At 36.7% G+C, this 16566-nt stretch overlaps 1 protein-coding gene across 1 annotated transcript; it reads left to right on the forward strand.

Annotated features, from left to right (window-relative positions):
- The first annotated feature begins 1140 nt into the window (after positions 1–1140).
- ATP6AP2 (ATPase H(+)-transporting accessory protein 2) lies at positions 1141–15455 on the forward strand. The gene is made up of 8 exons (XM_022062698.2): positions 1141–1286; positions 3092–3219; positions 4877–5104; positions 6931–7068; positions 7380–7562; positions 8514–8582; positions 9640–9757; positions 12837–15455. The coding sequence occupies exons 1-8, from the start codon at positions 1244–1246 to the stop codon at positions 12914–12916; spliced, it is 987 nt and encodes a 328-aa protein (XP_021918390.2). The 5' UTR covers positions 1141–1243; the 3' UTR covers positions 12917–15455.
- The last annotated feature ends 1111 nt before the right edge of the window (positions 15456–16566 follow it).

The raw sequence follows: 16566 nt of genomic DNA on the forward strand, positions 1-16566 counted from the left end.
CTACAATATTCGAAACTCTTTTTCTGCCATATCCTTATTTTCTTCTAATTGGTTCTTGCATTTTTGCATTTCCAGGTCTAAAATTATCATCAACGCAAATCAGACTTTCCAATGAACTTCTATTATTGTGCGTGTTTATTGAAATTGTAGGCTTGCGACAGGGGCATCTAATTTCACTATGGTCCATTCATTTACCGTTTCAGTTTCACACCCAAATTCAAGTGTTTCGCATTTAACCAAATTCTGTAACTTGTTTATGCTTTGAAAATATTTATTAGTTTAACCACAATCTTAATTTCATTCAAATTTCCTTCTTCTCGTGTAATTACAACATTGTGGTTAGTGGATCCAAATAGTTCAGCCTCAAAACTGATCAAAAACAACATCTTCCGTAAACACTCTCAGCGATGTAACCAAATCCACAGCATTCCAAATTTTCGCCCGTGTTATGTTACCAGGGAGTTAGTTTTGATTAGTTCTGAAGTTGTTGACAGCCACACAAGATATCTCGAGAACCAGTTCCCATCAAATAAATTACGAGGATATCCAAAGCAATTAAGTAAAAAGTTCCTTGCAACACCATTTCCCTTATTTCAGAGCTCAGATTTTCCTTAAAATGCATTTGCCTCTAGGCTCAATAAAGTCCCATCAGCTGTTTTTTTTACAGGCATCTCTTTTTACACCTACTAGCTATTCATCCCTCAGATACACCACCGTCAAACCACTCAGGTTCAGGCGAATTTCGATTATTCATTCCAAAGACCGCTGCTGCTTGTTGCGGTGATATCCGAACGATGGATGAGGAAATCGTAAGGTAGATGTTGACGTGCTACGACCTGGTGGTTAAAGTAGGAACTACCGAACAAGACGAATGTAATGCCCCTAAATGTACGTCGAAGATAATGCATGAGGATCATAATCTTACTTTCATAGATTAGACGAATCGCCTGTTCCATATTCTACTTTGTTATGTCTCCTTCCATCTTGTTCTTGGTCTTAATAAGTCTCGTCTGCCAGACGGATGATGTTATTGGACTTGTAATGGAGTGTGAATTTGTTCCAACCTTTTAAGACAGTTGCATTCGTGCGACATCTGTATGGGATACATGCTACCTCACTATATCGATTATCGATTTCTACCAACATTACTAATCGACAGTTTAAATCGATATGTGAATGTAATTGATCATATGATTCTATTAGGATAAGGGAGTAGTGGAAGGTGTATAGTATTGGTACAAAAATGTTGAAAATATTTTTGTGTGTTGCAGCTGTAGTTGTGGCAGGTAAGTTGGCTGCTATTGTATGGATTTTGTTGTTGTTTATGCAATATGTTATATATTTCTGAATATTTAAATAACGACAAAATTACTCAAAGACTTACTCAGACCATGTTAGTTATATCTGTAACAGTCACTCGCCGAAGGAACTATCTCAGAACGATATACATATTCTGTATAGTAAAGGTGAAAAATCTTGCCGCTCCGGTTACAGGCCAGTTTCATCTCTGACATCATTTTCCAAAATTGTGCACATATTTTTCTTTGATTACTTTTTAACTATAAGAATATCCTCACAGAGGAATAATTTGGATTTAGGAAGGTCTCAGCCTATAAAGCCTTGTACGAATTAACAGATGAAGTCTTATGTGCCCTCATCATAAAATGCTCATTGGTAGAATATTTTTGATAGTGCTGAAGATTCTGAAAATGTTGCCTTCTGACAAGATGTACTCAGTGTTAATGTTAATTGTCTGAAGTTCTTCCCCAGAAATTGTTGAAATCTCATAGCAGATTTTGTTTCTTAGTTCTTCCAGAGAGTGGGGATGTGTCTTATACAATTTATCTTTTAAACTTCTCCAGAAATATATGGAAGGAAATCAAGGGAATGTGGGGCCACAGACCATGTACAATTATGTGGTTGCTAAACCCCTTCACATTGCTTCTGAATTGAATATGTTGTATGAGCTGTTGCTGAAACCTCTGTGTAGCCTTTCTACTTCTGTTAGCTGGGTAAAAAATTGTCTTAGGATGTTGTTCACATACCTGGCAGCATTAACTGGATTGGCATAAAAGATATGTCCAGTTACCTTGTATGCACTTACACAATTTTTTTTTGTTACAAAGAGGAAGTTTATTAATAAATCTTGAATTTTTTGCACTCCGGTATTGATTGTTCCAAGAATGTACCTCTCATTGTAATTAAAACCAGGCTTCATTTGGAAAAACACTAATTTTCGATCAAGTTCTCCATCAGGTACAGGTAAAAGAAACCAATTACAAAAATTTATTGACATAGCCAGAACATGTTCTTTCAAAGCACTGAACTACCATTCATTGTCTTGTACAGTTGCAGTTTATACAGTTTTGTGGCTTTTCATGCAGTTGTTCTTGAGACACCTCTCTCTTGTACTAGTTTAACTTTCTTAGTAATGTTTCAAGCCTAGAACAAGTGCTATCCAATGTGTTTTCTGCCAGCACAGTTACTTCTATATCTGGATTTTTGTCCATTAATGATCCCATAGTTTTTGGCCTATTGACCAGGTAATACTTAGGCTTAGTATGTGAAAGGAGCAGGACCTAATGCTATAAAGAAAGGTAAAGCCATCCCATTAAGCACCATGTGAGTTCACAGGGGAGAGGAGGTATAGCTCCTACTTATTCTATTGGCACTAGATTGGGGGTAAGTGGTCACGTTTTACCCCCGTGGAAGGGAACCCTGGTACCCATTGGACAGGAGGCTGGGTAGGCCCCAGAGCTGGTTTTGATGCAGATGCTAAACAAAAATCCTCTGCTCCTGTTGAGGATCAAACCCTGATCGTCCAGCCCGTATTCAGCTACTATACTGTCTAAGCTAAGGACCTAATGTAGATGTCAGAAATATTTATAATCAAAACTTTTCCTCTCATGCAAGGAAAAGCGTGACAGTTAGAAGTTACCAGGAGGGATCTTTATTATGACTTTAAGGTTTTAAAACACTTCTATTTTATTGAGAGTAAATTAGTATATGGGAGACATTGTGTGATGTAGCATTTCAGAGTCAGCTAATGCCTTGTATTGTGATCCTTTCATCCTTCTCTTCCATGTTACAGCGTATGGAGCTGGTGAACTCGTTATCCTTGATTCGCCAGACTCAACAAAGTTTAGTGGCCATGAACAGATAGATGAAAGCATGTTGAAGGAGATATTCGCAGTATGCATGGGATTCACAATCACAAAGGTACAGCACATTGTCAAATAACATACAGACCTTTGCATGAATTATGAGTGGAGAAATTTGAGTGAAGAAAATTATGTGATGAGCTGTGTGGATCATACTCATTATAAAGTGTTTGCAGGGTGATAAAGTGAAGGAGTTTATAATGGATACTTACTCTGTGAGAGAGCTCCTAAAATTAGGGGACTGTGGACAGCTACCAACTTTTGCATTGGATAAAGCACTGATTTATATAAAATATTCCATAAATTTAAGCAGCTCTTAATTTATTCGTTCATGTAATTTTTATCTGTTACTGTAATTTTCAAATATTTGAAGTTGTCCTATTTTCAATGGATTCATTAACTAGTATTTTATATTTAGTTTATTCCATGTTCTGGTTAGTTTTCCCTGTGTTTTGTTCTAAACCAGCCTCCTCACTAGCATCTAATAGAATATCTGCATTTTCTTTGTCTTATTTATCTGTGTACTCAGTAATTTATCATAAACATAGAAAGGAAGCTGAAGTGTCCCATTCAGTTCTGTCCTTCCTGATTTCCTTGGACCTTTCTGAGGGCACGTCAAAGCTGAAAAGCAATGGTGGTATATTCTCGATTGTGTTGTAGAATTTTGCTAAAACTTGACTAGCTTAAAAGCTAATTTGAATGTGTTCCAGCATTCCCACTTCTGCTCTTTTTCTTCTGCTTCATGTTATGTGTGTCATTTCTCCATTTGATTTAATTCCTTATGTGACATACCCAGAACATTAGTTAACATGTTAACCTGCTGTAATTTTATGTCCTTTATACCAATCACAAAGCTTTTCAATAGATGAAATATAATAGAAAGTCTCACATTTTTTATGTTTGAAGTTTATAATTTAAAGGATTTTACCATTTTGGTTTCTGTTACATGAATAACCTAACATCTGCTCCATCCCCATCTAAATGTTCCTTTCCAAAACTAAAAACATCTCACATCTTTGTAACATAAATGTTCTAATGTCAAGTGCATTTCTTTGCTATAACATACTGCTTTTTCAGATGCTGGACTATTAATCATATCTGTACTATAGGATAGATGGTAGGCTATCAGTTTATCATTCAATTTGAGTAGAATGCTCTTTAACAACAGAAGTAAAGTGGGATCTGGACAGTCGAATTGCAAGGAAAATTATAGTATTATTAATGTAAGCCACAGATCATGTATTGTTGACTCTGTTACTGAATGTTTGACCTTGACGTGATTCTAAACTAGTGACTATTTGAACTGGGCTGAGGCAGCCGTGAAAGTAATAGAACATCTTTTTTAAGAAGCTACAAGAGGGAAGAATTATTTAAGAATGAAAACATTTAATACTTCTGTTTTCTTCTTTTACAGGCTGTGGAGTTGATAGGAAAGATATCACAGTAATAAATGTAAATGTAATGTGTTAATTAAAGATGAACCATTAGTCTTGCTGTAAATTTGTGGTTATACATTGTAATGGCTCAGCCACTTTGCTTTACTATGTGATGAGCTGCCGCACTGGAAATAGAGCCCGAGGGGGTGGGGGCTTCTGTAATTTTAAATTAAGCACTTCCCAATATTGCTGTGTGCTTAGTCTGTTACAGCAGTTTATTCAGCCAGTGTTGCACAGGCTCCCTGTTTGATATGTTTTCTTTCTTTCTTCCCATTGCAGGGTAGTGATTGGCGAGGATTATCAGTGTCAAACCCATTCTCATTTGCGGAAGCAGTTGTAGTGGTGGTGGTTGATGGGGTTTCCACCCTGGGATGGCAGGAGGGTCACCGCTATCCACTGATCACAGATGAGGATGAGTCAGTGACCTGGCAAGCTCTGCATGATCGTGTGCTGAAGCGTTATCCACGCCAGAATGCCACATTGCTGCGAATGGATTTTGCCGAACAGGTGGATTCTGCTTTTTTTTTATAGTGTTGTCAGAGGGATGTTCACAGTGAACTTTCATCGCATTGAAGCCTTTTATATATAAGCATGGATACATTTCTGCCAACTTCTGCAGAATGTATCACTAGATGTGCCAGGTCATTAGTCGCATAGCCCATCATGTCTTATGGTGTTGTACAAAGTTGTATCCTTTCCAGACTGGACTAACATGCTTTTAAGTTCTATCTTGCAAGAAATTTTTCCAATTTCTAAACAAATTTTAATTTGGTGATAAATACTAACTACATTTTACATATTCAAACATCATATCAGCCATTATATTGTGGAAATAATATTTTTAATTGAGAATGGCCTGTTGGACAATGCAAAATTGAAGGTATTATTAATATATGAATCACATTTCATAAATATCATTCCAATGAAAGTAATTTCGTACTTTAACATATTACATAATTTGCAATTGAAATTAAATTATTTAGGCTGTGAAGAGTATAAAGTTCAGAGGTTTCTTTTATAGATGGTGCATATTTATACTATAACATCATTACTATTTCAGAGCAACTTACAGTAATCTCTAATTGTTTGTAACTGTTACATTAATGAAGCAATTTTATGCCCAAAAGTAATGTTGTCTGCCATATCAGTGAAGATGTTTTTAAGAGTGTTGCCAAACACTAACCTCACGTATTCACTTCCAAGTATTACCGGCGTTTACGGAATGGAAGCACTGCATCTGAACAAGAGACTGTTAGCTAGCTTGTCCATGGTTTGCTATGTGCACATACTCCTGCACAGTGCAAGAGAATAGGTTTCTACATGTTAATGCTCAACATTGGTTGCCAAAAATAGTATGTTTCAGTTTTTGTAAGTGTGATTGCAAAACTGTTATTTTTATGGACATCATGGCAACATTTTGCTTTCAAATGAGTGATTGTACTCACCCATAGGTGCTTCTGTTTGTTCAAAATTTTTGTTACCTTACAAAATTATGTATCAACCCTTTCCCATATGTAACATTATCAAAATTGTTTGCATCCAGGACATATAGAAATTTGAAATACCTCTGAAGTACAAAGTTTTTGTAATATATAATCTCATTTTATTTCACAAGGAGTTTGCATTATTTGTTCCAAATGGCAGCAGATGCCACACAAAGCATGCAGTAATTTGTTACCAGTTTGCAGTAGCGAACAATGACATACGGTAACAAGTGACCAGAGGAATGTGAGAAGAAATATTGTTAATTATATCGATATACAGTTGTGAGAGAATTTTTGTGTGTCACAGGCCAATAAACGGTTAAGATTTTCTTCCCCATTGGAATGTTCAGAAAAAGAAAGACAGTGAGTTAACCAAGGAAATAAAATACTTGCATTCAAAATAAAATATTGTGGCCTTCAGCAATAAATATTTTTAATATCTGACTGTCTCTTTTTTCTCCTATGCTGTCTGTATTTAATCTGCAAGCTTTATGTAGTGTCAGATATGACTGTTATCGCATTGGTCAACTAAAAACCATTTTCAGTACTTCCATATCATCTGTAAGATGTGCGTGCTGGTCGACAATGAAGACTGCAAACATTGATGAATGCAATAGTTGCTGTTACATACCAAGAGGGTCATAGACAAAATTTTCTTTTTGACTAAAACAAAATTACCTGCTAATAACATTAAACATGGATATTTCCATAATATGCACATGTGATTTGTATCATAGGAGTTTAAAAATTATTCCCTATAACATTGCTGGAAATGGATTCATTATTACAGTAAAATCCACTGTTCTTCATTGTTTAATGTATGTAATGTTCTGATGTATTGTTCCACAGGGTAAGCCATATCGTAGTTTCTTTGGCGATTATAAGGACACCCCCACCAATTGGACTGTCAAGTACTTGGACCCAACTGTGTCAGAAGACAAACAGTTCCTTGATGAAATGATGGTACTCAGCAGTGTTGCAAACCTGGTAAGATGCTGTAGCAGTTGTTAGTATTTTGTGTTGTCATATGATGGATATCGACCTTGAGGATGGATAAAGGAGAACTGTTGAACCAGATACCATGTGAATTTAATGTGGATGTTCTGTGACGAGTGGCAAGTAGTAACTTTTGTTGGCCAAGCTTTAACGTCGTCTCATTTAAACAAGCTTTTGGGTGCTGTGTTCTTTTGTGTGTCAGCCCAAGAGCTTGTTATAATAGAAGTTACTTAATTTGATTGAGGAATACAGGATATTGTGATGTTTTATTAATGATGCCAGTGTTCTGTTTTTTGTATCAGGTAGAATCGGGGCTTGTGTACAGGGATGGTGTGCCTGATGTCTACTGGAAGGTGGTGCGCTCATTACACCCTGTGGTTGATTTTCATGGCCCTGATTCTGAGGCTGCAAAAGAAGCAAAGCAGATTCTCCAAGATGTGATAAACGTTGTCAAGAAAGCTTATGTTCATGCCTACAAGAATCGGGTCAGTGGTATAACGGATCTAGGATGGACATATGGCCCATATAACTGTTCTTACTTTTCAACCTCATGGGGGGTGCAGGCAAAGTTTTCTGTCTGATTTCCAAAAGGAACTAATTAACTAACTGTGCACATTTGTTTGATTGTTTATTTTCTTACAGCAGAAAGGAGCTTTATCAATTACAGGAGGCTTGCACAGTGTAATACAAAACATGAGTGCTCTATGAATTCAAAAAACCAAAGAATACCTACTTCTTAACGCAGTACACCTAAAATAACGTGAAACAGCTTTTTATATTTTAATTAATAACAACAGACAAACTAGTAAAGTTGTTCACTTATTACAAAAGAGAATAAATAGTGCTCAGGTTTTTAACTGATTCTCTTTCTCGTTGATCATAACATCTTAATAATGGCAAAGCTGCTGTATTGAACCAGGTGCTGTTGTTATAGGCATAAAGACAAGCAAAATATGTGTAACCAACCATGGAAAAGAAACTTCTCTTTTTCTGCTTATCATCTCAAATGCCCCTGTTATTTGTGATAATTTTTTCTAAACTCACAACTTAGACATTGATTAAAAAAAGCTGAAATTTATACTGCATGTAAGGAAAAATATTGTTTCCTCTTTAAATTTTCAGTGAGTTATTTTTATAACCAACATATCTTGCATAACTGTAAGTTGTGATTTTTAATGCAAATTTACGAAGTTTTCTTTTCTATATTTTCAAAGATGTAGGATATAACAAATCTGACTATGCCACTAGGTAGCTTCTCGTATGCATTACATATGAACCAAGATTCATGGAATTTTGCCTATTAGTTTTGAAGACAAAAATATTTTTTGTGAATGTGTTGATATCATTATGGAGTGAAGAATGGCCTGTGTCCACAGGTTTAAAAGCAGAACAGAGTATGATACAGACTGTAACAATTGTGGTTCTTGTTTGCACAGGTGGTTGTTGCCACAGTCTGCAGCGATGTCAGTCACACAAGGAGGACTCGCAGCCTCATGGCAGACGCAGTGAGTACTATTCAGCTAACTTTGAGCTGAGGAAGTTAATGTAATGTCTGTGATCATCAGACTACAGTCACACATCTTAAAAATAATATAAACTAAATTTGTTACACAGACATTAAATAATTTGTTTTTGTTCACTGTAAGCCCTTGTCCCATGTCGACAAGAAGCCCCACATTTTTCATGGCTCCTGTAACCAACATACTTAAAACTCAACACACTGGAATAAAATTCTAGATTTATTGTATTCAATTTCTTCTGCATCAGATACTCTTTTTACTCTTGTGAAATTACACAGATTCTGAGGGGCTTGACAGACCTGTAAAAAGCAGCTGTTAAGCCCACAGCATTGCCTGTTAGACTTTGGTGATGTACACGAGAGAAAAAGAGCAACATGAAAGGAATAATAGGAGGAAGGGGGGGAGGACAAGCAACTGCACTTTAGTTTGATGATGTAAGGGACTTCCAAGTCAGTTGTTTCTTCTGTGAGGGGCCGAGGTAGCTTGCAGCGTACTCAACGATTGACTCAGAACTGGCACAGACTCAGGGAATTTGACTGTCTAATTAAGTCAACTGACATTGCAATAAAATATGCTGGGCGGATGATGCAAACTTCATCAGTAACCATAAAAAGTGGAACTTTTCAATTACAAATTATGCGTTGCGAGATGGGAGGCTCTCATGGCAGCAAGTGTGTAGGTGACTGTCTTCCGTGATGTTGCACAGTGTAGTCTAGTAGTAGAACAATATTTCAGAGGTGCCGTGTGCAAGGACTCGGTCTCAAACATGAATAAACTTCTACACAGCACAACAATCCAGAAGACAGTTGTCTTCAGATTATACATTCCTTACTTGTTCTAAACTTTAAGTTTATGATAACTTATTACCATTTCTGTCTGACAGTGTATTAGCCACAGTTTTTGAATGATATTGTAAATTGTTATTGTATTACATTTGTTGCCATAGATAGATAAGTGTGTTGAGCTATTGGTTATTGTAACCAGTGACATGGTTATGCCTCTTTCAATTAACATAATTTGTTACGTTTTTTTTTTTTTGCAGGAAGATCCGCAAGCAGACCTGAATCTTGCCCCAGAGTATAGCCCGGACTATCCAGTTATCTTCAACATCTTTCTTTGGTTTGGAGTTGCATTTACGTTTTCCCTTCTTGCAATTTCATGTGAGTTGAATATCTGAATTAGCCTGTTAACCTCATTTTAGAGCATTCTGTACTTATTAATTGTGTCACTTTTATTTTGCTTTTACATAATTTTTTATTCCATATTTTACTTCATATGAATTGGTTTGTACACTGTAGAGATTTATATTTGTTAGTCAAGAGTTTTATAGAAGACCTGCCTATATGTACACGTGATGCTGCTTTCTATATCAGTAATTTGACACATGACAGGAAGATTTTTTGGTGACATATGAGATTGAGCCTGACATTCACACTCGGCAGAATTTCAGTTGATATCACAAAAACACATTGTTTATTTCTGATCAGTGCAGTTTTAAGGTTAGATAGGGTTTACTGTTAGATCAACCAATAGTTTTGGATATATTCAACAGGGACAGAGCAGTGATGCTGCTGACTGGAATCTGTAAATAATTCTGATTTTCACTTAGAAGGGGACTCGGTTGATTGTTACTTGGCTCTGCTTTTTCGATATTGCAGTGGACCTTCATCTGATTTTTTTGACCAAAATATTAGGTGTTGGCACTCCAGTGTTTCTGGGTAATATACTGGATACTGGGAACGACCCATTCTTCAAGTGTCTGAGCACTGCAGGTCCCAACTTTTCGTTGGCTTGATCTCTAGACATTTTGGTAGGACTCCTTGGACGAGGGATCAGCCCGTCGCAGGACAGCACAATACAGAAAAACGCGGACAAACATCCATGGCTTGAGTGGGATTTGAACCCATGGTCCCAGTGACCAAGCGGCACAAGGCCTACGCCTCAGACCGCACGGCAACTGCGGACCCCTTCTGGGTAATATGCAATTTTCTTTTCCTTTGTATCAACTGTTACTTAAAAATTTTCATTAAGCTCACTGCCATAGCTCAGTTGGTAGTGTGACTGCCTACAGTGTAGGTGACCTGGGTTCAGCTCCCAAGTAGAATAATGTTTTATCTTTTTTATCACCAGGTCTGTAATGGCTATGGAGTCCATAATATATCATATCATTTTTCCTTTATTCATATTTGAGAATTGGAGGAGTTCGTTGGTTTGTTAGTGTGAAAGGTGTTTCCTGTTCCATTGCTCAGAATTTGTTTTGGTGTACACTGTCAAGACTGACAGGAAATTGATTATGTCTTCATCACTCCCTGTGCTCCTAACAAAGTGGAATTTTCCAGTTTCACACATATAAAATTTGTGTGTGACTTTGTACCCTTGGAAGAATAAGAATAAACTGAATACAACCACCACCTTTGCCAAAGAATATGAATGCTAGTGGCATTACGTAGCAATAATTTAATTTCGGCCATAATACTTTGAGAAATCAACTATGCTCCTCTCATTTTCAAACAAAACAAATGAAATGACTTAAAAACATAAATGATTTTTGGATCCGACTTAATCACTACAGATATGGGAATTAAAAAGAATACCTGTGTAAAATTTGAAGTTGTGTCATCCACACCATAAGCAAACATACTACCAACTGGGCTGCCTTGGAGAGCTTAGGATTGATTTCTTTAATGAGACTTATGAAGTAGCAGTGAATGAAGTGGAAAATGAAATTGTATTACAAAGAAACGGTGGAGTGCCAACACCTAATATTTTGGTCAAAAAATCAGAGGAAGATCCACTGCAATACTGCAAAACCAGAGCCAAGTCGGAGGCTAACAATTAACGGAGTCCCCTTGTTAGTACGGGAGTTTGTAGTGGTAATCATACAGATTCACGTTGATTCTGGTCTGATTTACATAAGGAATTTAAATATTCAGAATTCTTATTGACTCTTGTAATTGTATTATTTCATTGGTGCACTATGTTCCTTAAATATAAGCTGCACATTTTCTCCAAATTTGCATCCACAAAAAATGGTTCCACTTAGTTAATTGCAAGGTAATGGGTCTTTATTAAATTGATTAGGAAGTGTTCTGTTGTGTTTTTTGAATTATGAAACAATGTAAATATTTCAGTGGTAGTAAGTATATACACAATTGTTTCACAAAAGAATTGAATGAAACTGCATGAAATCTTCTTCTTCTATGGCTCTCTGGTCCGTATTCGGTCCATGGCATCCTCAATTCTCGTCTTCCATTTGGTCCTCTGTTAGGTCCGTCTGTCCGAGGCTTTGATTGAGGTTTCGAAACGTCTTCCTTTTTACGGTGCAAGGTTGTTAGCCTTGCGACCAACCCCCAACCTGGAGGACCAGGGTATCTATCTTAGTGTGACCTCTCCCCCTCGACCTATCTTGCTAGGGAAGCCCTACCAGTAGCTGTGCTACCGCCAGCATAGCTCTTGGGGTCACTGAGGTACTCAAGCCTCACCACCACAACAAGGTGCAGGTACCATTAAGTGGGGAACTGCATGAAATATTAAGAGGTAAAATACTTTGTTGGAAGGTCACATCATTATCGATGTTTTAGCAGTGGAATGAGTGGTTTCCCTTGAATGTAAACTGGCAGGCGGGTGCAGGGCTGAAAACTTGTATACAATTTAGCTTTAGCAGTAGTTAACTTAGAGCAGGCATACAAAGTAATCTGCGTGGGAAAACAAAGTTTTGTTTCCTTATTTCACCCTCTCTCATCTGAATTGCTGTTGGACTACTGCACAGGTGAACTGTGTCATTGTTTGAGCGAGTGGAAGGGTATATACTTAACCTTTAAAGGATATTTGATGGAGAAATGCATTAATATTTGTACTGGCAGAGTACTGTGTGATGCACAACGTACGCACAGACATTGGTCACACTTCATTAGATGCTTTTTGTTTGTTGTACTGCAGAATGAGAGTGACGAATCAAGGAATTTGAGGCTGGTGGTACCTGTAGCAGATATGAGACAAATTGGAAATCCATACAAAATTTTCAAGTGGAACTCTCAAAAAGAGAACATTTTGAAAGTGGGAGGATAGTTCTAACATGTATTTTTATGGGAGAAGGCTGTTTCAGGTTAACTGAATGAAGCCGCCTCAAGGCAGGTTCTGGTGGCTTGTTTTTCTGAGGAGAGTACCAAACTTTTATATTCCTTAATCATGCTGAGTTAACTGAATGTCTCAAGACTCTTTATTACCGTGTTGTTCCAGTGTTCATTGCTGACATGGATCCAGGACGAGACTCCATAATTTATCGCATGACAAGTACCCGCATGAAGAAGGAGAACTAGACAGTGTTTACATTCCTCTGTAAATGATTGGTTGTGGTGTTTGGTATATTACATGATGTCATGCACTTTTATAAATTCAGATAAATTCCGTTTTGTTTGTACTGCAAAGATGTGGTATGTGATTGCAAGGGAACTGGACTAGTTTAATATTATTGTTGAATATTTTTAAAAGTAATGCTTTGTAAAGAAAACATGGTTTAAGCAAGTAACATTTTCTCATAGTTTCCATTCAGGCTCGAGCAAGTGGTTAGGGCACAGGATAAAGTGTGGCTTTACCTGACAAGGGATTGCTGTGGCAACTGTACTATGTGAGAGTTAAGTAAGTCCTTGTGATGTACGCAGCTTTAGAGGTCACGTGCTGCATTACTGGCATGCCAAGAAAAGTTCTGCTTGTTTTAATATGAAGCAAACTTTAGTGGTAATACTTTCTAACATTGGAAGTCAAAAAAAAATGAAAAAGTAAATAAACTGATAACGATATTACGAGCAACAGAAAGCAACGAAGACATGTGAGAAATATATTTGTACTAAAGACCACCGTTCTTCATTGAGGAATTGGGGGGTTATGCATGCACACAACATCACTTGCCTACCAGGCCGCCTACATCACAAGTATTTACTCAACTCTGACATACAGCACATATGAAGTAAAGGTAGAGCAAACCTGTGTTAACCCTTCAAACTCTGTGCTATTTTTAGTGTAAGTTAGGCTAAAATGTTGCACGAAAATTGCATTGAAGGGGAAAATGTTTTAACTGTGTTAGAATTTGGGAGCATTCAAGTCTGTCGTAGATGCTTTGCTGTTTGGCACCACAAGCATTCCAGTTTCTCTGATTAGGGAGTAGCAAATATTTCATTAAAGTTACAGATATATCAAAAATAAGTAGTATTTTATTTGTCGTAGTAGTATTATTAGACGTGGTGATCAGCAAGGTGAGGCACTAGCATAGATATTTCTGCTTTAAAGACTTACCCTCCATACTTCTGAAATTAAAAATTTTGTTGGTGATGGAAGTACGAGGCAGAGAAGTACACTAAATGTGATAACAGTTTCAGCTCCTCATTGAGGAAGTTTATTTTCTCATCTTTTCCTCTGGGCTGTACCTGAAGTCTCTTGTTATGTAAATTTGTCTTTCTCTAAATAATTGATTAATTGGATGAACATGAGGGTTATTAGATGGTGAGCTTATGTATTGATGTGAAAATGTTCTCCTTGGCATTTGACTGTGTCCATTGTGGGTCATTCCATTGGCATTTTATGTCTCGTTCTATGCTCAACTCTCAAAAAATTTTCCAAGAGCAGCTGGGTACAGGTCACTCTGTATTACTCCTTAGTCCATCACCCTTAGGGCATGGTGTATTAAAGGAATTGCATTTCACTAGTTTAATCACTGTGTATTATCACAAAATATTACTGATGACAGTTAAATGGTCTTCCAGTCAGTCTTACAGACTGATTTTGCAATGCTTCTCTGAACCCAAGATTATTATAATGATCTGAGTTGACAGTACTTTCGACACAGAAGTTTCTGGGATGAGCTTCAAATTATACAACACAATTATTCAGATGTAAGATTTGAGGTTTTCACAGCGGTGAGTATGAAGTTTTATGTCTTCTGGGTTGTTGCGCTGTGTAGTCTGGTCGATGTTTACCAACGTTCAGAGGTCATACTGCCTTCATCATCAGGGGTATGATCATCGCCCTGATGACGGAGGCAGTATGACCTCAGAAATGTTGGTTAACATCGACCAGACTACTCAGCGCAGCAACCCAGAAGATGGAAATCTTCAATTATTCAGATGTTTGTGTCTTGATCTCGCTTTAATATTGTAGCAGTGTTGGACCTGAATAAGGATGTAGGGCAATAATTATTACGTCAGTGATATTTTGTGATAGTCGTGTTGTATGCTGTGTCATGGTTTTATTGGTTGTACATAAAATTTAATACATACAATTTATTAAGATGAATTAGTGTGGCGGCATGGTTTGTCTGAATAACTCAAAAATGTTTTACATTTTCTTTGTGGCTTACAGCTGAGTACTTATGGTTAAATTGATATTCTTCTGTAAGAAATTTAATGGTTGTTGATTTTATATATTGTATATGAACTTCAGTGGATGCTACAAAATTATATTGCAGAGTTATTTATGTTATCGTTAATAATAACAGTTTCAGAAAGTTTGATCAGAATTTAATGTTCGTAGACCCAGTACATTAGCTTGTTATTTTGTTTTGTGTCAACTGCCTTTAGTTTCCAACTTGTCGGTGGCTCTTGCAAAAGGTGAAACTCTTAACATCAAAAGAAGACCAACTGGCAAGGTCATGATTGTTAGAAAATGTCGCTAAGTGATGGATGTAAGTAGCGCAATCTTGAAACTCTCATCTGATTGTAAGTTGAAGTCACATTTGTAATATTTGTTTGTATGTAGTTGTATATATGTAAGTTGTAAATATTTTATGTTCATTAGTATTAAGCTGTAGATATTTTGTGTCACAGTGTAACTTTTCAGTTACTGGAATAAAACACTTCTCCTTTATCCCACACAATTTAAGTAACAACTTTACCCCTTGGTGTCCAGGTTCAATTCTGGGCATTTAAATAAAAGCGCATCCATTTGAAAAACTATATTTGTCTTTCAAACCACAGACACTAAATTTATGAAGAGACAGCTGTACTTGTGCGAACAAAGTAGACCATGAAAATTGTTTCTTTTCTAAAAGCCATATATCCTTTCAGAAAGGTTTTTCTTATTAAAATATGTAATTTCTGAGAACCAATGCTCATTGTATCGATGCCAGTGGGGACAAGGACACATAATCCAACAACTGAGAAGAGCTTGGTGACAATGTGTTCATTGAGAGCTGAAATATGTTGAAAATGTACTGAGGTCCCTGCGTAAACAGCTCATTAACTTGAAGATGGCCGTCATCAGGGTTAGCACTGTGTAGTCTTGTAGAAGTTTACTGACATTCCAGAGGTCCTTGCTGCCTCCAATCTTCAAGGGTAGATAAAAATACCAATGTAAAGCAGAATCCTTGTAGTAAAAGTCTTGTCAGTCACATTTAACACATGCATTTTGTTGAATTATTTAATTTTTAATCAATCTGTAACTTCTAATGTAATTTAAATATTAACATTGTTCCAACAGTCAGTAGTGTCCTAAATATAACACCACCTGAAGACGGTTCGTTTTCGATCAAAACGTATATTGGAGTAAATCAGTGAACTGGTGAAAACAAAGACAATTGTGTGGATGGAATTTTGTGTCCTTGATTGTTCTTTCAATTCTTTGCTCATTTATTTACTTATTTAATTATTAATTTTTTAGTTTTACTAAACCATAATAAATAACACTTCAGTGGATGTTGGTTTTACAGGAGTTGGTGTATTATATTCTACACTTAGCTGTTGGTCCACTGGTCTGGTGGCCATTTCAGAAATTCCTACACTCTTCCCGATTTCAAAACATGAACCTATACAAGAATAAAAAGAGTAATCTTAGGAGTTTTCTTTTTTTAGTGTTGCTGGGAGTTTCAGTTTCTTAATTTGGTTACCTGCTTGCAGATACCATCAGACTGAACTACTGCATGTTCACTTGCATTTTACTACAATTTCTGACTGATATGATTATCAGATATGCAGCTGTC

The sequence above is a fragment of the Zootermopsis nevadensis genome, unplaced genomic scaffold, assembly GCF_977971745.1.
Source record: "Zootermopsis nevadensis isolate Lab colony 2312 unplaced genomic scaffold, Znev_1.0 Znev_ptg000008l, whole genome shotgun sequence".
Classification (NCBI taxonomy): Eukaryota; Metazoa; Arthropoda; class Insecta; order Blattodea; family Termopsidae; genus Zootermopsis; species Zootermopsis nevadensis.